The sequence below is a fragment of the Sycon ciliatum genome, chromosome 8 (genome assembly GCF_964019385.1).
Source record: "Sycon ciliatum chromosome 8, ocSycCili1.1, whole genome shotgun sequence".
Taxonomy (NCBI): domain Eukaryota; kingdom Metazoa; phylum Porifera; class Calcarea; order Leucosolenida; family Sycettidae; genus Sycon; species Sycon ciliatum.
The window spans coordinates 32,325,326-32,347,181 of record NC_088650.1 but is presented as its reverse complement, the minus strand read 5'-3'; the positions used below and the strand labels follow the sequence as shown (position 1 = coordinate 32,347,181).

At 47.4% G+C, this 21,856-nt stretch overlaps 2 protein-coding genes across 4 annotated transcripts in view; both read left to right on the top strand.

Moving 5' to 3' along the window:
* The first annotated feature begins 1,989 nt into the window (after positions 1 to 1,989).
* On the top strand, positions 1,990 to 14,197 carry LOC135822805 (sialin-like). The gene is made up of 12 exons (XM_065335637.1): positions 1,990 to 2,466; positions 4,099 to 4,132; positions 4,792 to 4,991; positions 6,338 to 6,425; positions 7,965 to 8,081; positions 8,373 to 8,503; positions 9,628 to 9,780; positions 10,333 to 10,462; positions 10,959 to 11,123; positions 11,576 to 11,640; positions 12,109 to 12,261; positions 13,258 to 14,197. Exons 1-12 carry the CDS (start codon positions 2,254 to 2,256, stop codon positions 13,477 to 13,479), a joined length of 1,671 nt encoding a protein of 556 aa, XP_065191709.1. The 5' UTR covers positions 1,990 to 2,253; the 3' UTR covers positions 13,480 to 14,197.
* Positions 14,198 to 15,123: 926 nt separating this feature from the next.
* Positions 15,124 to 21,856, top strand: part of LOC135822812 (uncharacterized) — a 29,798-nt gene continuing 23,065 nt past the window's right edge. Inside the window, exons 1-3 of one of the 3 annotated variants that reach the window (XR_010554545.1) lie at positions 15,124 to 15,983; positions 16,359 to 16,489; positions 18,558 to 18,711. Coding sequence is in view for 2 of the 3 variants with exons in the window: in XM_065335643.1 (XP_065191715.1) it covers positions 15,836 to 15,983; positions 16,359 to 16,489 (279 nt within the window). In the remaining variant the exon portion in view is untranslated. The remainder of the gene's footprint in view (positions 15,984 to 16,358; positions 16,490 to 18,557; positions 18,712 to 21,856) is intronic. The other 2 variants (XM_065335644.1, XM_065335643.1) reach the window with 2 other exon arrangements.

Sequence of the window (21,856 nt, the reverse complement as noted above, 5' to 3'; positions counted from 1 at the left end):
AGAAAGAAAAGAAAACGGAAGGTTGGTTGTAATGAACAGATATCAATCCAGTGAGCAATACATTTTGCCGCTGGTTGCAATCTATTCCACATAATGGCTCCAGCGTGCGTTAGGCGCTTAGCAGAACGAGCAGTGCTAGCAGGTGGAACCACAAGCAAGTTGCTATGGCCTCCTCGAGTTTTTTATTTTTTTATTTTTTTTTTATTTACTTGAAAAAGCACATAACCACCAGGAAAGCTGACAAAGAAAAAAGAGTAAGAAAAGACAGATAAAAAGAGAGCTGAGAGAGAGAGAGAGAGTTGGGGTACGGTTAGGGGAGGACGAGACATTGAATGGTGGTCGCCACAGTCACAGATAGTAGCAGTGCTGGTGAGGCTACAGGCACTCCACTGACCATTAGGTCTCAGTATCGCCATGCCGGTAACGCACCAAGAGACAAAAACGGAAGAAAATCTGAAGCGCAATACATGAATGGTAATTACAATATAGGTAATAGGGAGAGTGGTGACCAAGAGAGGACAGTATAGACCGTTAGTATGGGGTGCTTCAATGCACATCCCCAAACCGAGAGGTGCGATCTGGAAAGAACAGTGAGACGATCAACATGATGGGCTTCAAAGCACGTCCCAAGACCATGGCTGGTCTGAAATGTGTTTGTTGACACCTTTTTTAAAAGCTGTGAGTGGAGAGTGATTGGCCAGACGGGGAAAGACGTCCTCGGGGAGGCTGTTCCACAATTCAAGGAGACAGTAGGGGAAGGAACGTCGAAGGTAATCGGGACTGGTGCCGGGGGTGGTGTTTAAGAGCTGTTCCCGGTGCTGGCGCTGAGCATAATGCTGCTGGCGGGTTCGAACAGTATCGGCCCGTGGTTTTGGGGAGTGCGAGTTGAGGGCACGACAGCAAAAAAGGACACAAATAGGGTGCTACATGCATCATGCAAACATCGCCAGATGAAACAAAACATATTCAAGTGCACAGAAACCTGTAGATCACATACATGCATTCGACTTAGCAGGGGAGCAGTACTGGTCCACGGTGGCGACTTGCAGACTGCCCGAGCGGCACATTTGAACAGCCTGTGTAGCCGTTGTTCCTGAGCAGTTTGATTCTATTAATTCGCAGTGACCAAACGAGCTGAGCCTACTCAATAGAATGGCTAAGGGAGGGGTAAGGGAGGGAAGGATTGATGCTGAGAGGGAAGGAATAAGGAAGACGGAGGGAGGGAGGGAGGGAGAGAGCCTCGGGGAGGGAGGGAGGGAGGGAAGGACAAAGGGAGAGGGAGGGAGGGAGAGAGAGAGCATCGGGGAGGGAGGGAAGATCAGGCTCCGATGGATGTGCACTGTACAATGTACATCAGTACTTCACAATTCCCTATTCACTGACTTCAGTAGCATGGAATCCATTCTACTACTTTCTAGTTGATTTCTAGTTGGCTTGATACCCGCCAACTACTAAGTACCAGTCTTATTATTATAGGGGAAGAGTCAGTGTGTTGCTCCCAGTACATGGGAGCTCGCGGTTTTCCTGCCGACTTGAATTCTCACTTGACTGACTCACGACTGCCATCCAGAACACACGAGAAGTCCATCGAACCGTCCACTCGGCAAACCTGCAAGAAAGCACCACTCCCTGCTCAATACACAGTGTTTCGGGGAATTCACCCCTCATCAGTTGAGCTTGAGTAGGCTGAGGAAGATTGTGCCTGAAGAGCACCACTTGTTACTAATTACTTATAGTGCTCTCCGGAGACTCCAGGCACAAACATCACCGGGGTTGTCGACACGGCTAATACATACTTAGTAGCTAGTCCGGGCCAAGGCCACCTGGGCCAGGTCCAGGCCATGCACGGGCTTTCGCTTCACGCCCGGCGCCCGGGGCCGGCCTTGCAGTTGCGTATGGCTCGATCGTGACCTGCACGTCACGTGTGTTTGCACATGTGCCGGCCGGAGACGTCATGAAGGCTTCGTTTGGCTATTTCGCTGGTTTTGTTCGTCTTCGAGTCACCTACTTTTTCGTAGTTGAACTCGATCGACCCTGTCCAACTAGCTGGACGTTCAGCATCGTTTCTCCCTGAGAATCGTCAGCTTGCAGCTTGCTGCCTTCCTGGTCCTAGAGGATTGACCCAGCGGAACCTTCGCACAGGCCTTATTATAATAATAATATTATTTGCGTTGCAGCGAATGTGGTCTGGGAGTCGTGGAATTTCTTCAACTCAAGCCCAAGTTTATTTGAGTTCGTTTTCTCAGGGATGAAATGAAGCGCAGATCTGACCAAGCTGATCATGGGTTGATCTCGTATTCCAGTTCCAACAGCCTGTCGGAAGATGGCTGCTGTAGCTGCATGCCCTATATGCCAGCCAGGTATATGCTGGCGATTCTCAGTTTTCTTGGCTTTGCCAATGTCTACGCGCTGAGAGTGAACCTGTCGGTGGCGATCGTTGCAATGGTGCAGTCTCCGGACGCTCCGGTGAGTTTTGCCATGCCCGAATACTGGTACTGGCGAAACCATGCACAAGTGTACTCATGATACTTGGCAACAAGTGTACAATTATAACGATTGATTCGGCAGATTTTGTTTATTGGGTGGGTGGAGTGGGGGTTAGGGGAGTGACCATGATCACTTGGGGTGATGCAGCTAAAAGTGGCTTGGAGCATGCATGCATAATGATCAGCACATGTCAATGAATCTCTATCAGCCAGGTAGTGCTCTCACAATCTTCATCAGCCAGCTACCTTACATAAACAAATTGTTCGTCATGACTCGTACCGTCGTGGACATTGAAATCCGATGGGATGACCGGAGCCGGCGCTCTTACTGCTTTTAGCGCGTACTTGCACTGTAGTTCACGTACACATTGTAAAAATGGACCAGCAGTGCTCGCGGCTACAAGGCCAGCGCCCCACTACAGTCCATTTCAAAACTATAGACACGTACCTAGGCAAAACCCGTTATTCCAGCATCTATACCACATAAAATCTGTGATCACTTTGTGCATAAACTTTTCCAAATTGGGCGTCTGTTATCCAATCGTTTAGAAACTATATGAGAGTAATTGTGGAGCGGACCTGAGCAATATTCCGAAAACTATTCTCAAAACCAGGCAGGCGCAGTGGGTTGGTCAAAGACCATGTTTGAGATACGAGAGGTACCTGGTTCAAGTCCTGCCTGGGAGCGTTTTTTCCAGCCGTGCTACTACCCACAGTCAACTGGGAACTCGTGGCCAGGCACAAGGGGTACATGGATGCAGCTAATGGGGTCATTTTCGGCACTTGTGCCAGTGGTTGTGAGACTTATCCACTCACCCTCACCGTTAGGCGCTGCATCTGCCGCTAGGGTTTATCGGGTGTTAGCGGCCGTCGTGAGTTCCCTTTGGGAACGGACACGATAATTTACAATTTTTTTTATTCTCAAAAAGTCCCAGCCAAATTTGAAATATTTCAAAAACCCTACGCGTCTATAGTTTTGAAATGGACTGTACAGTTGGATACACTGTACTGTAATTTAACCAATTTTTGGCGTACTTTTATTTTCGGTACTTTCGGTGCGTCTGTTTCATACCTAAAATTTCAACACACCGAACAAACACTAACACACATACTGTAATTTCACAAATTTTCGGTGTACTTTTATTTTCGGTACTTTCGGTGCGCCCATTTTACACCTAAAGTTTCGATACACCGAACAAACACTAATACACATAATACAATAGGGAACTGCTTCTCTGTACCGAAAATTTCTGTTCACCTAACCTAGCATGTTGCCCTCAAACCGAAAATATTGAGCACCGAAAATTTCTGAAATTAGAGTATCCAGTTACACCGTAGATTCTGAAGCCAGATCACCGTAGCACTTTGGTGTTCCCGGGAAAATCCCTAGTATTTCCTTTCGTCGATTTTGGCAGAAGTATGATCAAGCGTTCTAATGGATAAAATGAAGAGTTGTAGTTGTCAAGAAAACTTAGAAAAGAGACTGCCAAGTGAAAGATAACTGCTACTAGATGAACTTCATTAGTTGGCATGGTTACCCCATGGTATGGTGTGATGTCTCTTGTGATTCGGCCCCAACTTGCATCTTGTTTCTGTTGTGTTGTGTTTGCAGGATGCTGAATTTGCCTGGGACAAACAGACCCAAGGTATGAACTGGTTACATTACTCTCTTCGTGTGGCTGCTACTGTTACTGGTGCTGCTGATGCTGTTGCTGCTGCTGGTGCTGGTGCTACTGATGCTGCTGCTGGTGGTGCTGTTGCTGGTGCTGCTGCTGGTGCTGATTCTGTTTCTGCTGCTGCTGCTGTTGCTGCTGCTGGTGCTGATGCTGGTTCTGCTGCTGATGCTGTTTCTGCTGCTGATGATGCTGCTGGTGCTGTTGCTGCTGCTGCTGCTGGCGCTGCTTCTGCTGGCACAGCTTCTGCTGGTGCTGTTGCTGATGCTGCTGGCGCTGCTTCTGTTGGCACAGCTTCTACTGGTGCTGGTGCTACTGCTGGTGCTGCTTTTGCTGCAGGTGCAGAGAGCGTTGAATTCAAGAAGAGAACAGCAAAATTGATTGATAAAAATGTGAATTGCAACCACTGCTGCTGCTGCTGCTGCTGCTGCTGCTGCTGCTGCTGCTTTGGTCAACATGTACAGTCATGTAACTGTTAGTGAGTAGAGTAGAGAAATCTCACTAATAATTGGTACTGCTGGCATGTCATCTCTGCTGTGCGCGTGTATGTGTCACTGTGCATGTGTATGTGTGTGCGTTTGTGCACGTGTGTGTGTGTGTGTGTGTGTGTGTGTGTGTGTGTGTGTATGTAGGCATTATCCTGGGTTCGTTCTTCTACGGGTACATCCTGACGCAGGTACCTGGTGGATGGTTAGCCGGTCGTATCGGTGGTAAAAAGGTGTTTGGTTTTGGTGTCATGATTACCACTGTCCTGACACTGCTAACACCAGTAGCTGCCCGGGCTGGTGTGTGGTGGCTGGTTGCTGTGCGCATTGTGGAAGGTATCGGCGAGGTGAGTGCTTCATGTTTACGTGTGTGTGTGTGTGTTTGTGTGGGGTGTGTAGGGTGTGCATAGGTAACTGTCTTGGCCGATGTATTCCGTGTGGTGTAGACCAGGTGTACATTGGTGGTGGATTCACATGGCTTCGCCAGTTGTGTGGATTAGACAGTTATCTGGCGCAAGTCTTGATGATCTGTCTCATTCAGATCTTGTTCGCTATCGTTGCTATAAGAGAAAATCTGTGGGTGCACATCCAGTGCATTTGCAGATTTGCGTGCTTCTCTTGCGACAGGCGTATACATGGTACATGGTACATGGTGTTTGTGTGTGTGTGTGTGTGTGTGTGTGTGTGTGTGTGTGTGTGTGTGTGTGTGTGTGTGTGTGTGTGAGAGAGAGAGAGAGAGTGTGTGTGTGTGTGTGTTTGTGGGTGTGTGCATGCGCTTGTGCGCATGGGCACACGCACATGCGTGTGTGTGTGTTTTTTTAACCTTGTGCATGTTTTGTCCTTGCTAGCTGCTGGATAGACCTGGTCTCATGGTTCAGTTAGTGCTGTATACTGTACACTATGCAACCTTAACACTGCAGTCACTAGAGCCTCTGGTTATTTTTTTCAGAAAAATGCATGTGTAAAACAAAGAATTTCAAACCCAAACTCAATTCAAAAGGAGAAAAACAATAACAAAAAAAACAAAAACACTACTAATTAATAAGAACGCCGCTGGGTAATCCTTGAAATACAATACAATACAATCACTGGGTTGTACACTGGTGGACGGGGCTGACTTACAGTGGAACTCGCTTAGTACACACTCTGACAAGATGTACTCTTGCGTTTTACGGACATTGTTCAGGGGTATGGGTTTATTTTATTACTCCAATCCATACTGAAGTATGTAAGGATACGAAGTAGACTTTCCTGCTAGCCATGCCATGGGGATATATCTTATCAGTGGCTCGCTCTATTCTATTTATGAACCTTGGTTTCGTTTAGCAACACCGGAATTCTAGCAGGTCCTTACCACTGCACTGTTGCGTATTGACTCATGAGTGACTTGTGCTGGAGCTCTGGCGAGATGAGTTTTGTCATGTGTTGAGCGTGTGTTTCCCTGCCGCTCGAACGGGTTCGTTAGTTGGCTCTCGGACCATCACCTTGCCAACTTCATAAGATACGTAACATTGTGTTTCAGCCAGTCAACAGTGAAATCTCTACTATGGCGTTGATGATGGCACAGTGCGAGGTGTTTTGGTATGTTTTCAAATTTTGGGAAATGTCGAGCCATCAAATCATGGCTTGAGCGAATTATTCATGGGTGCTGTGCGTGCGTGTTTGTATGATTTTGATGGCGGTGTTGATGCAGGGAGTGACGTTTCCTGCCATGCACGCTATCTGGGGAAGATGGGCACCACCTCTGGAGAGAAGTCGATTAGCTACTATCACCTATGCTGGTAAGTTTGCTAGTAGCTCTATCTAGTATCTACACATTTAGACTAGTTGGTGAGGTTTACCTGCAATTTCTTACTTAGGTGCTGATAGGTGGAATGCATTGCCACCGGCTTGCCGTACGCCTAGGTCACCAGCTGAATTTCGCGCATCTATCAAAATGTTCCTAGGATTCCCTGTAAAAAGGCGTCGTCGCCTGTTGGGAATTCCCTAGTGAAACAAGAATAAATAATAATAATAATAATAATAATTTGAAACTCGGATGTTGAGCCATAAATAAATGTAGAAAGGAAAAGGACATATGGATACGAGTTAAGAGTAACTCTCCACCACTGTAACTAGATACTATATACAGTCAGAAAGTGCAACAACTAGGCACAAAACTGACAGAGTACTGAGACATTCGACGTCCTGACACCTAGCTTAAACACATCTCCGTAGCTCTAACCGACAGCCTTCCAACTTGGAAGGTTCAAGGTTATGGAAAGACCAAAGAGGGGAAGGCAAGCGCAACGAAAACGAGCAAAAGCTACAGTCCCAACGGAACAAAGAATGTTGATTGTTACTGGACGATGACGAGACCAGTACGATATTTGACAAAGCAGTCTAACTACAATTCGAAGCAGCAAAGCAGCACACCACCCAACTTGGGTGGGTCATAAATATCAAAGATAAGTAAAGAAGGGGGAAGCTTTGCGAAAACAAATTGTACAAGCCGAAAGCCAAACTCCTACAGTACTCCTCATACATGACATTGTGCTGGACTAGTTGACTACAAAACAAGTTGTTTCACACGACGTACGTTTCGCCGTATGGTTCGTGACGGCTCATCAGGTGTGCAATTTGAAACTCGGATGTTGAGCCATAAATAAATGTAGAAAGGAAAAGGACATATGGAAACGAGTTAAGAGTAACTCTCCAGTAACAATCGACATTCTTTGTTCCGTTGGGACTGTAGCTTTTGCTTGTTTTCGTTGCGCTTGCCTTCCCCTCTTTGGTCTTTCCATAACCTTGAACCTTCCAAGTTGGAAGGCTGTCGGTTAGCGCTACGGAGATGTGTTGAAGCTAGGTGTCAGGACGTTGAATGTCTCAGTACTCTGTCAGTTTTGTGCCTAGTTATTGCACTTTCTGACTGTATATAGTATCCAGTTACAGTGATAGAGAGTTACTTTTAACTCGTATCCATATGTCCGTTTCCTTTCTACAATAATAATAATAACCTGTGTGTTGTTTTCATTCGAGGTAAAGAGTATGTAGCCTCTAAAGCATAGCAATGTGTCCGCACTGTTAGATGCTGGGGATGAGTGGAGTTGGAACTAACATGGCCGACATCATGTGGCCAATAGATACATGTGTTGAGTGGAGCTGGAAGTAATTTGGTTACCCTGTATGATCATGTGATACTTATGCAACTGCTCTATGGCAGCATTTTCATGTGTGTGCGTGTGTGTGTATCCGTGTGTGTATCCGTGTGTGTTCATGTGTGTCTGCCCGTGCTATGTTCTGTACACACGTGTGCTCATGCTTGTGTGTGTCTCTCGTAGGTCCGCATTTTGGTACGGTGATCTCTATGCCGCTGTCTGGACTCCTGGCCAAGTATGGATTCGGCAGTGTCAAAGACTATGTCGGGAGTAACTGGCCATCAGTTTTCTACGTATTCGGTTAGCACGGCGATTTTAGCCTGCTCTTTGTTGATGTTCTAGATCCGGATACTGTACCGTTCTTACACGCTCAGTACCCCGTTGTATATTATGTCTCTACATATACTGGGGTGTATGGGATGCATAGTGCATACTGCATAGTGCATAGTGCCCCTGTTGCACTGTTTTCAGCCACGTCAAATGATAACGCATTTTTCAGTCCAAGCAGTCAACAGAATTAATGCATCCACACATGGAATCCAAGGTCGCAAATACCCTCTCTTTCTCTCTCTCTCTCTCTCTCCACTACAGGTGCCGCTGGTCTTATCTGGTGCGTGGCTTGGTTTGCCTTGGCGGCTGACTCACCGTCTTCTCACAAGCGTATCAGTACTGAGGAAAAGAACTACATTCAAACATCCATTGCCAGCAGCCAATCAGATCAAGTGAGTAGCAACTGTGCTGTGCTGATGATTGCATTGACTCTCTACAAAGTAGTTTAAATGTGCTACATTTGCAAAAATATCACTTTTACATATTCTACACGGCTGCTCAATGAAATCCAATTGTGTGAATCAAGTTATTTGCGCCCTGCACGAGTTCACGAACTTCACATCCCGGTGTTCGCAGGTCTAGGCCTGCACAGTGCCTGGCGTGGGATTCATTCGCTGAATGGGATTGCATTGAGCAGCACTGTACAGTCATGTACTTGTACTTGTAGACGGCATGAGGTGAAGACTAGGTGTATTCCGGTCATTAGCATGGCCATGGCTGCTGCGAACATAGTCGGGGTTTGGGATTGCTTCATCTCAGGCTCTCAGCATGCGAACTTTCCAACGTTCTGTTGTACCACCCAGCTGTTACTCGGATCTTGTCTTGGTGACGTTCAGTGCACCTGTTGTGTTGCTACATGTGCAATGACAATTGTGTGTGTGTGTGTGTGTGTGTGTGTGTGTGTGTGTGTGTGTGTGTGTGGTGTGTGTGTGTGTGTGTGTGTGTGTGTGTGTGTGTGTGTGTGTGTGTGTGTGTGTGTGTGTGTGTGTGTGTGTGTGTGTGTGAGTATACATACCTGTCAACCATGGACTGCTTCTGGCTAGATTAACTCTTGTGTAATCAATGGTGCTAGTGAAGCTTTTATCAGATCCACTCTGATTTAGCCACTCACACTAGTAGCAAGTATTACCTTCACTGGGGGCAGGGGTAACTGCAGTTGGATCCCGGGACGGATACCCTGATGCCGTCAATCCTTTTTCTGCACCTTGTCCTCACCCACTTACTGAGGTGTGGTGAGCCCATAAGTGGGATCATTTTCAAGTCCACCCAGAGTTTTGGGGATTTCAGGGGGTGTCGGTCGTTGGGCGGTTCAATAACCAATTGAGTCATCTTTCCAAGATTCCTTTTGAGTCTCTCTCCCCGCTCCCGGGGGGACTCACGTGACCAGTTTTGGTAGTGAGCAACAAGTACAGTACAGTACACTGTGTGTGTGTGAGTGTGTGTGTATGTATGTGCGCGACTATGACTGTGTGTATTTGTGTGTGTGCATGCGTGCACATGTGTGTTCTTGTTGTAGTCGCATGTTCCAGTACCCTGGTCTGCACTACTGCGGTCTTCAGCTCAGTGGGCTATCGTGGTGGCTCATTTCTGTAACAACTGGGGATTCTACACACTACTGACGTGTCTACCAACGTACATGAGTGATGTACTGCACTTCAAGATTGTCGGCGTAAGTTTCTAGTCAGGGTGTAAGTGTGTTGCTACTTGCACAGCCGGCGATGTGTGTGTGTGGGGGGGGGTCTCTGTGTGTTTCTGTGTGGGAGTGGGCGGGTGTGGGTGGGTGTTGGCGTGTGTGTGTGCATGTCTGTCTGTAGGTCTGTCTGTTTGTGTGTTCAGTTGTGGGAGTTTGTGTGTGTGGAGGTGTGGGTTGGGTTGTACACTTGTCATTGCAAACATCTCTGGTGTATTATTGCCAGAATACTGGCCAACTAGCATACTGGTGAACTAACATACTGGCGAACTATGATACTGGCCAACTAGCATACTGGCCACACATTGAGCTTGTTATTGGTGATCAAAATGTACTGGGTTCTGTCTCATCACCTTGTGCTTCTCAATGGAATAGAGTGTACACCACATGCATGTGTGACCTCATGTTTATGTCTTGTTGATGTCTTGCGTGTACATGTACTTACATGACGTCCATTTTCTGTACGTGTGTGTGTGTGTACGTGTGTGTGTATGCGTGTGCACGTGTGTGTCTGTTTGTGGGCATATCCAGGGGAGCTTGTACTCGGCTCTGCCGTACGGCATATTCGGTATCCTGATACCGTTATTGGGACGACTAGCTGACTATTTGCGTGAGAATCACCTGTCGACGACCGCTGTACGCAAGATCTTCACCACTGCTGGTACGTCAGTCGATGTGTGTTGATGCCAACTTTGTATTGACTGTGTGCTTTGTCCGTCGTCTGTATTCGGGTGCTGTGCCCCAGTGCTGTGTCAGTCTGTGCTGGTGATGTGTCACTGTGCTCTCGCTCTCTGTCTATACTGGGGTGACTTGTCTGTGTGCTTTGTCAGTCTGTACTGGGGGGGGGGGGGGGGGGGGGGTAGTGCTCTGCCAGGGGTGGTGTATATCAGGTGGTGTGTCTGAATGCAGAGTTACATCAAAGATACAACGCCACGAGAATAAAGATTTGAAAACACAACAACAACAACAACAACAACAACAACGCACATTGACGACAGCTACCATAATAGCAACAACAGAACCAGCAAACACACCTGGTGAGCATATTTTTTCCTTGTGCTGTGGGCGTGTGGATGTGTGTGTGTGTGTGTGTGTGTGTGTGTGTGTGTGTGTGTGTGTGTGTGTGTGTGTGTGTATTTGTTTGTCTATTCATACAGGTTTGTGTCTTCCAGCCATTTTCCTGGTGATTACTGGCTTCAGTGAGACAAAGTCTGCAGCACTGGTGTTTCTCACTATTGGTGTGGCATCAGCCAGTCCAGCCTTGTCTGGTTTCAACATCAATCATCTCGACCTATCGCCAAGATTTGCTGGGGTTCTAATGGGTAAGGAAATATACGTCTAATTGGTCTAAAAATCCAGCTCTCTTTTCCCCGCTGAGTCTTGAAGATGCTCTAATTTGTACCAGATGATAGGAGCCTCTCAGTATGAGCTTCAGCAGCAGCATGTGTATATAGCACTAGCACCTTTCTCTTCCATTAATAGTGCCAGTACCGCTACAGTAGCCAAGCAGATGCACAACAGACGTGATATCACATGTCTTGCCATTCAACACAGCTGTGCGCAGTGCAGTAGGCACAGCTCCTATAATGATGTCATCAACATCATCATTCGGGAGGCCCAGTTACCCTCATGTAGATGAGCGTTAGGAGCCGTTGACAATTATTTCATTTGTCTGATTTCCATGAACTGTTCTGTCGTGTGCATGTGTGCATGTATATGTGTGCATGTGTGTGTGTATGTGTGTGCATGCGTATGTGTGTGTATGGTCGTACAGGAATTAGCAACATGTTTGCCACCATCCCTGGCATTGTCGGACCATTGGTTGCGGACGGAATGACGGTAAGCACTTAGCAGCATGCCTTTGGGCCTGAACGTAATTTTTGATTGTTTGCTCCGTTTGCAACAACGCGACGGTCTGCCACCTAACGACGTGTCCTCATATGCTACCGTACTGTCATGTGTAACAACCTGCCTTGTATAGAAGCAGGTTTTGAACACAAGCCTGGTTTTCATGATGCATTGTCGGCACATGAACATGGTGTTAGTCCCTTAAACTACGTGAGTTGAATACTAGTAGATATTTTAGTCCTGACACCGGCTTCTACTGAGGAAAATAACATTGCCTTGATACACGACATCACCACACATTATAACGTTTTTACAGGCCATAGTTAGGTGCAGTATATATAATTCTGAGGTGTTCCAAAGTCCGAGTGTATCTCTGTGCCAACGCTTTTTACTCGGAGACTATTGAAATTTGTCATTGGGCTTTCTCTGTTGTCCCACTTTCTCCGGTTCTCCCTGCAGCCTGACAGAACAGCGCATCAGTGGAGAAATGTGTTTGTAGTGTCAGCGGAGATCTACTTGTTTGGCGCTTTCTTCTACCTTGTGTTTGCCTCCGGTGCTCCGCAATGGTGGGCTGAAGGTGTGGCAGCTGCCCCCAGCGACACCGTTATTCAGGTAAGAGAAGCAGTATTCACGTTGTCTTTGCAGCACAACTACTAACCTACTATCAAATACAGTAGGTATCGGTTATAGCGTGGGTGTTTGAAAAACGACATTTGATTCTTATTGCCGATATTTCTTACACACGATAAATCACGTGTGACATATCATATGCACGTGTGACATATCATATGCGCGCACGTTTGGCATGTGGACACGTACACATGATACACACGGATCAATCAGACTCGCGGTCATGCTAGGCGACTGTGGTGCAGCGGATACGAGAGAAGTCGGAAGAAAGAGTCCGACTGGACAGAAAAAGTGATTCTCCAATGCTCCCTTGGGCATGACTCTCTTTTTGGGTTGAATATTATTGTATTGAGTATGCACAGAGCACAGATGTTATTACTACAGGCGATACACTTTGCACTAATCTGGAATATTTTGCTACACAAAATCCATTCTTAGGGCCGATATATTCTACTATGCGATAATACTGCTTGTAAGAATAAATATACACATAAAATATGTGTTATGATTGTGAAAAAATGAGTGTTCATTCTTGTAAGCAGTATATTCTTGTATACGACCACACTATAACCGATACGCACTGTACCTGTACTACCCTCTCCCTGGCGCTATTCTGATTGCCTCATTCAATTGAAAGAGATGTGTGTTTGCTGAGGAGTATGCGTAGAGCTTCCTTTCATGAAGGATTTCTTTCTAGATATCTCCAGCATTGTAACTTATAATCACTTAGTGAAAGTAAAGATAATGAATGTTCTTCCGAACTTCTTCGTGAAAACTGTTGCAGTGGAGAATCTTGGAGAGCCCGATTTTCTGATCTGTCAAAAATGGAATGTGCAAGACAGAACAGGACGCACCTTGCCTATGTGTACTGAATTGCAAGAACACTTTGAGCAATGAGCTTTGTTTGTGTGTACGTGCATGCATGCATGCGTGCTCGTGTGTGTGTGTGCGTGCATGTGTTGTGTTACGTTTGTGCAGGGCCGTAAGAAACAGTCCCACAAGAAGAAAAACTCGCTGGGGCAGCCCTGGGGCAGACAGGACGGAGTGACGCCATTGCTCTACCCAACGACGGATGAAGACGATCATGGAGGCTGTGGTGATGGTGACGACACATTCCCTGGTGATGGATCAGGCGATAGTGATGCGGAGAGAGGCTATACTGACACCACGCAGAGCACGGCATTGGTCAACTCACGCTGAGCCAGCACCTCACCTCCGCTAGCACCATCTCCCATCTTCAATCGCCTTGGATACTTGTCCACACTTTATCACAGCCACACGCTGATCGTGTCTCGCAGAAGAAATTAATAGTTTGCCAAATGGATGTTTGAGGACATTTCTCATTGTGCACGTAGTTGTGTCATTTTCGATTTTCTATCACTAGGATTTAAATTGTGATCTGTATCCCTTAGCAACCGTTTCCTTAGCTTTCTAAGTGCATTGTACTATTTCTATCTACTTATCAAGAGTTATCAAGAGAACGAAACTATTTCTATTTATCTTTTTTTTATGACTTTCTACTTCGACAGGTTATTCGAATACTTGGACAGCTACGGGGGTTGTTTTTCTTTCCGTACTGTCATCCGTAATCCTTGAACCTATGCAACTTTTCTTGTTTTTTGTTTTCGATGGAACTGAGTGCAAACATTTGATCAATATTAATATTATTTTCTTTCGTTTTTCCAAGAGTACATAACTGGTTATGCACTCTTGGTTTGACTCACACCAGCGGTGCTAGTAATACTGCTTTCTGCCGTGTTTTTTTTTCCATGACAAAGAGCTGGGTCTTCTCTTTGCATGCGACGTTTGTTCAGTTTTTCTTTCCGACTTCATTTCTTCTTCATGCGCACTGTCATCCCACACTGTACAGTGTAACATGTTTGCAAATTGGAATGATGAAGAAACATGAAGACGGTAATAGCTGGCCAGGGTGTGAGCGGTAGCAAGACGTTTGCGAACAAGCAGTGCGTGATTGTGACGCATACTGCATGAACTGTGCATGTGAGTTTGTGTCGCTTTGAATGTCGTCTGCCCTGCTCTGTCTCCATGGCATGTCTGTAGGACTGTGTGAGCTTATTGCGGATGCCTCTGAGTTGCCAGCTGTTTCGCGCTTATCCTATTACACATACTAGCAAGAGTACAAAACGGGTGTTATGTACTCTTGCTATTACACATACTAGCAAGAGTACAAAACGGGTGTTAACATGTTATGTACTCTTGCTACTACTGTAGTAATACAATTTTGTACTGCAATGTCTTGTCTCTGTGCCCAACTAGGCACGTGACCAAGTCGTTACTCGCCGGAGGAGAATATGGATCAGAGCTCAGAGAGGCTTTCACGACTCCCTTTTGTTTTTATAGTGGTACACTGTAGCAAGATACCAATAACCCCGGCCCCAGGTCTCCTGACCTGGGCCGGGGTTATTGTTATCTTGCTGATAAGAACAGGCAGTAGGGAGTAGTACCTATGCCCAAGAGTTCATAAACCGTACTCCTGCTATGCCTGATAACAAGAGTACATAAACCTGGTTTATGTACTCTTGCTGATAACAAGAGTGCATAACCCCGTTATACTCTGAACTGAAGTCTCTGATCTTGGGGGTTATGTACGAGTCGTACTCTTGCTAAAAGAACAGGCATGAGATACTACAACAAGAGTAGATCTACGAGGCCTCGATCTACAAGTGAGACCCCGGTGTGTATGCATATTCCCCGGTTATGCACCCCGGTTGCATTCCCGGGGTCCGGCCAGATTGACGTCATTTGGGAAAAATCTCATCACAATGCATCATGATTTGAAGTAATTTTTAAAAATCCACCTGCTTGAGAAGCGTGATGCTTTGATTGAAGAAGGCCTTGAAAAGTATTTCGTGGAACCGACATGTCTGCGAAGCATAACGATTAGTAGATTTCACCATGGCGGTTGGTAACGAAGACAAAGTTGCGATATCGCCTTATGGCTAGTCATTTCTGTAGCTTGGGCTTTGAAAGGAGCTTGAAGAATGTTCTGCTTTCATCGTCCCATTCATGATTTCGGAGTATTTATTTACATGACTGATTCAATCAGTAATAGAATCAGGTAACTGGTTGTATTACACTTTCGGAGAGGATGTCACAAAATGCACGTAGTACTACTACTAGTGAGCTGAAGCCATTACTGAAGAAGTATCAGCAATGGAGATGGAGATGACCAGTGCTACTTCCCAGCTCAGATGCATGCTGATGCTCCTCGGGTTCCTGGGCTTTGCCAACGAGTAGATCTACATGTTGAGAGTGTGCCTGTCTATGACTATCGTGGCTATGTCTAAGTCACCCGGCAACCCGGTACGTGGCATAATACCCGGAGACTGAAACGCGACAAAAGTGCTTTGTTGAACAGAACTGTTAGATAAACTAGCGGAACATTCTTCATCACCGTTCGTGGGTGCAGTGGAAAATTGTCAAGCATATACCGCTATTAAACACATGAGCTGCTTGGAAGCGGGTGGGTTTTCAACCGTGCTGCGACCCACAGTGAATTGGGAACGTGCGGTCTGGCACAAGGTTAACAAGATGAATGCGGCATAATGAGTATTCGGCCTTTTTAGGGATCTGGTTGGTGGATCTGATCTATCCTCCCGCACCATATTATGAGCTACATCTATCACCGGATCATGGAGTGGTAGCGTCCCACGGAAGCGGAAATGTGGTTCTTGACCTCCTCGGTACGTCGCGGATCCATAGTTTGTATGTACATGGTAAAATGTATGGCGGTCGATTCATCAGCCGTGCAGGCTATTGAATGGTGTAATCCTAGCACAAGTTTCTACTGTAGTACATTGTATGTCTATCGTAACCATGGTAACTTGTTCGCTGGGCATGTACATGTGTGTATGTATGTGGGGTGTATGCATGTGTGTATGTGTGTGGGGTGTATGCATGTGTGTATGTGCGTGGGGTGTATGCATGTGTGTATGTGCGTGGGGTGTATGCATGTGTGTATGTGTGTGGGGTGTATGCATGTGTGTATGTGCGTGGGGTGTATGCATGTGTGTATGTGTGCGCATGACAACACACACTGTCCTGACTCCTGTGCACAGGTGGTGCTGGTATGGTCTGGTGCGTGACTTGGTTTCTGTTCGCCGCCGACTCACACGCCAAACGCAGTACTGTCCGTCACTCTGAGAGGACCTTCATAGAAACATCACTGGCCACACAGCGTTGTACGGAGGTGAGTTAGTGTCCAGCTTGTACTGTACACGATCAGTAGCTTCTGCTGTTCCTGTTTGCATTATTTTTATTTTTCACCTTACCCCCACCACATGCTGTGACAGAAGTGTGCCGCAACCTCCAAGCTGGTGTGGATGCACTTGCTGAATGGGGTGCTCAGTGGCGCGTCACTTTTGAGCCAACGAAATCACAGGCCATGACTGTGTCCCGCCACCGCAGACCCTGGGAGACACCACCCATCAAGTTCAACGGCACAGCTGTCCCAGAATGCTCGCGGCTGAAGCTCCTTGGAGTGACGTTTGATGCCCATCTAACATACTCGGAGCATCTTTGAGGAACTGCAGTGCGTGCCACACAGCGAATTGGTTTCTTCCGGAAGGCGTGCCATGTCCTGGACCCACCGGGCCGGGCCACAGCATACCGGGGGTTCATTCGGCCTCTAATGGAGTACTGTCCACTTGTATGGATGGGAGCTGCGGCTACCCATCTCTCACAGCTGGACCGAGTCCAGCATCGTGCACTCACCCTGATTGGGACAGGGGCTGCAATGGACACTCTGTCCCTGCGGTGCCGTGTGGCCGGCCTCACAACTCTGTACAAGCTCCATGACATCGCAAGCCCGCCAGCTCTTGCAGCGACACGCCCGGCCAGAGCCATCGCACCCGCCATCGCGCCTGCCACACGTCGCCGCTTGGCAGCCAACCTTGCGCACGAGCTTCAACTCCAGACAGCCCTACCTGCCAGATCGTGCAATGTTGCGCTGCGCTCTTTCCCGGAGTGCCTCATCGAAGCCTGGAATGAACTGCCAGCCACTCTCCTTCGCGATGCACCGTCTGCCAAAGGGATGCAGCAGTTCAAGGTTCAGACCTACCGCTACCTGAAACGGTCGGGTTGGTCATTGGCCACGGACATCGCCCCCTAGGCTACTGCCAGTGCGACCCTGTTCATGTTCTCGGAGCACTCCTTTCTCATCAAACTCCCAATCCATCTGTCTTTATCTCTCTCTAACTCTCCTCCATTCTAACTCTAATCTTTCGTCATATCTGCACGGCAATCAGCCTCTACTTTCGCCTCAGCATCATATCTTGATACTGCTATATTTGTACTTGTTTGCGTATTTGTTTGCACTCATATCTTGGAATAACAAGTTTCCTGGTTTCCCCCCCCCCCCCTCCTCTCTTTCCTACCCTTAGAGTTCTTGCTCTCCTGCTCCCCTCCCCGCCCTTCCACGAGACCCTTGGTCGGCTGAGCTTCACAGGTCCCACCCACTCCGTCCTGCTGGATATGTACCATTGTGTCGAGTTCTTCTCCTCATTTTAGTTCATCATGCAGTGAGTGTTCAATAGTAAAAAAAAAAAACAACCTTGTTATGTCCCTTTCTCCCTCTCTCTCATAACAGCCACCTTCACTTCCTTTCCCCAGGAGACTGTCCCTTTGTTGGGCATCCATTTGCCTCTGGAGAATCCTTGAAAAATATATGTTATCAAGTATATTCTAGAAATCTAGTGTCGTTGTCCGTGTCAAGGTCAATTCATCAGCCTTGCAAGCTGTTGAATGGTGTAATTCCAGCACAAGTTGCTATGTCTATCATAGCTTGTACGCTATCATCGCTTCAGCGATGGGGAGGTGTAAGTGTAAGTAAGTCGGGGAGATGGAGTTGTGATCGTATCGAGTCAACACTGCATGTGGATGGCCATCACTGCCTACTTGTACGTCAACCATGGCTTGAACTAAGTCAAACAGGCAGTTATTCACATGTTCGGGTATGCAGTTTTTTATCTCAGATTTTGCAATTGTGTCTTTGTTTCTCATTGAGGGGCTGAGCGAGATTGAGGCGTGGGTCTGTTTGTACTATTGATTCCGGTGTTTCTTTTCTGACGTGGTCTTTGCCGCTTTGGCTTGTGTGTGTGTGTGTGTGTGTGTGTGTGTGTGTGTACGTGCGTGCGTGTGTATGTGTGCGTACGTGCGTGCGTGTGTGTGTATGTGTGCGTGCGTGCTTTTTGCATGTGTATGTGTGTGCGTGTGTTTGCATGTGCATGTGTGTGTGTCGGTGTGCGTGCTCTTTGTAGAGTCAAGTGTCTGTACCGTGGTCCGCACTGCTGCCGTCATTACCACAGTGGGCTATTGTGCTGGCCCATATTTGCGATCACCGTGGGTTTCTACACGATACTGGCTTGTCTACCGACGTACTTGAGTGATGTGATGTAGTTCGAGATTGCCGGGGTAAGCATTCCACACAGACTGGTAGCAGCTGTGATGGTGACAGCCGACAGTGGGTGTCAGGCCGCTGGAGCTGCTTCAACAACTTCTTGTCTGTTTCCTGCTGGTGCACTTAGACACAAGCATGCAAAATAATATTTTAAAATAAGTTAGGCATACGTCATAGGCACTCCAGCCTTTGGGTTATCCGTAATTATCAATGAACAATAAATAAATAAGTCTGAGGGAGTTAAAACGGGAAATCTGAAGGAAACATTGACTGTTACCACCAGGACTGGAACCAGGGACCCTCGCTTATGGCTAGCGATGCCCTACCACTAAGCTATGGTGTAGTCGTCATCCCAGCAGCGACAACTTAACATTCTCTTCAGACTATGAAACTTACGCTTCCTGTGAATCCACACAGGCTGTTGGGACGCAGCCCTCGCTGTAACCCACACACTTCACATACAAACTAGCACTAGTGGTAGTGGGGAGTCCTCCAATACAGAAAGTATTCATAAGGTTGAGGAAGTTGAAACGGGGAAAAGTCTTTAAAAACAAACAGCTAGCGCACCTTTCCACATACCCTACTCCTAACCATTGTGATTATGTTTGATGTACCGGTATAACTACAGGATTGTGTACTGTTCAAAGTTATTTATTTATCTATTTGGTGCAGCTGAGAGCCTGTTGCCGGAATGGCGGTATAACTACATGATCGAATAGTGCTGGCAACTGAAATCCGACAACTGGAGCGGTGCGCTCATATTACAAAGACCCAGCACAGGATTGTAACACTACAAAGTATAGAGACCGCTGGAATCGGAATCGGTGCTACACTCGAGCACGGATATCAGGGGTTGGATTTCACTTGCTACCACTGCACATGGACACAGCTACCCAAATGGGTGACGCTGCCCTCCACCTTAGCATGGACACTATGAGGGCCAGTGGCAAATAAAGGGAATCGGCTAGCAAAACTGGCGAGACAAATTAAACAAAAGGAGTAGAATGTACGACTGCTGTGCTGTAGTGACAACGACTGAAAAACAAAAGGAGGAAAAAACACTGCCGAATTTCACATCACAAAAAAACTGTTCAAGAAAGAATCCGCCAAGCAAAAGCAGTGCGGGTATCCGAAATCCCACCAGGACTCTACTGGCAGTTCTTCCACTTTGAAGATGTAAGCGGCAGGGCATGGCCTCACACATCTGACAGCCTTCCACAACGCTTGAACAGTGTTCTCATGATGACGGAAAATTGAAACGTTTTCAATTTCCACCATTCCGCCATTGCGACCTTCCTCTTTGCACTCGCTCGTCCACTCCACTGTAAGCAACTCGTTCCAGGACTCCACAAACCAATCCTCTAACCCAACCACTGCTATCTTTGAGCTTGGATATTGTAGCACTCGAGGGACAGCTACTCCACTGCGAGTGGTGGACCACGGCCGACGCAGCAGTGACAATACCCAAATAATTTGTCCTGAAAGCTACATTGCGATTCCACGTACCAGTCGTTCAGTACTACCTTGGCAGGGTCGACGAAGGTGCTCCAGGGTCGACTCTGGTCGACTCTGGCTATGCCAGAGTCACCCTGGGCAGGCAGAGAACGTTAGGGAAAGTCAGGAAACGGAGCTTGGAAAGTGTAACCTGCTCCCAAGGAGCACAAGAACACGCACACACACACACACACACACACACACACACACACACACACACACACACACACACACACACACACACACACACACACACACACACACACAGAACCTGCATACAATTCTCCAGCTACAAGCCACACACAAGTGCAACAAGTACAAGCTATATTTCTGCATCAGTGCTGCCATGACTACGACATTGCTCTCTTGAAGCGTCTGCACATGCCATTGCTGGCCCTGCTCCAAGCACAAGGTCATCACCTGCGTTGCTGGCCCTGGTCCAAGGCCATTCATCACCTTTGACGTCCTCACTGTGTCGTTAATCTTCAACCTTCTCTTTCTCTGCCTCCCCCTTGTCCAGATATTCAGCCCATCGAGTCTGCATTTTTGCATCGTGTTCAAATTGCCAGGCTTATAGCTCGAGATTGACTTCTCTCAACTCGCACACAAAGGCTACCTGGCTCTGGAAAAGGACATATCAGCGCTCATGCATAGCACTTCTTCGAACTTTTTCTCATCAACTTTCCGCCTGAAATCCATTGCTGAATCTTCTTGCTAGTTTGGCAGGGACAGCTGAGTGTGGCGAGGGCAGTTGTGAAGACTACAACGCAATACGTTCTAATGACGACGAGCCTCCGCCTGGCAGAATAACCGGAGACGGGTGTTTCTCCCCACATAGCTATTTCTTTGCATGCTCTCGGGGCCCCAGGTTGGATGGTCCTTGAAGCATTTATGGAAAGTCCGGAAATTTGCCACCTCTACCCCATGGGCATCAGCGACAGCAAGCCACTATTGTCTATCCTCCAGAATACTCTCACTTTTTTCAGGTGCTTCGTTGTGCTCCTTGTCCTCTCTGCTTGCAGTGCTCTCCGCACCTTGTCCAGGCGCTCCTGGAGCCGGGCATTTACAGCATACTGGTGTTCGTAGGCCATGTTTCTCCATCTACTGGGGCCCGCTAAGGTGACACGAGGACGAGAATGGTGCTGATGACGCCAATCCTTCTTTGAATTTTTTTGATTTGTTAAATTTGTTGGCTCTCTTGAGGCTTGGTGAACATGAAGCGCTACTACTCGACGATGACGGGGACGACGACGACGACGGAGAACGTCTCCATCTGCGGCCTCTGCCGCGCGGCGAATTCTAGGTCGCCCTGGCCCTTTCCAGCTCGATTTGGGCCTCGAGCAGCCAATACGGGTGACCTGCTCCTCCAAACGTGCCGCAGCTACGTGGTCCTGCTGACCCGGCCTGTCCTGCGATCGTGCGGGCTCTGCACTCGCTGCTCGACGGGTTCCTCTACGGGGAGGCATGGTTCATAAAAAGGAGAGAAGAGATTACAGTTTTGGACACTACACTTGCGAAGCAAGAAGAAAAAGAGTGCCGCAGATAGTGCGCATGCTCCCAGTATCTCAAATTTGCGAGCAACGAATGTTACATCATGCGAAAGAAAGACAAAAAAAAGAACTGCATTTCTTGTTTCTTTCCTACGTCAATGAGGCATACCGTACT

Coding starts and splice junctions, on each gene's coding strand:
- LOC135822805 (XM_065335637.1), top strand. CDS start 2,254: ATGAAGCGCAGATCTGACCAAGCTGATCATGGGTTGATCTCGTATTCC. Junction 8,504..9,627: donor CCAGCAGCCAATCAGATCAA/GTGAGTAGCAAC, acceptor TTCTTGTTGTAG/TCGCATGTTCCAGTACCCTG. Junction 9,781..10,332: donor TGCACTTCAAGATTGTCGGC/GTAAGTTTCTAG, acceptor GGGCATATCCAG/GGGAGCTTGTACTCGGCTCT.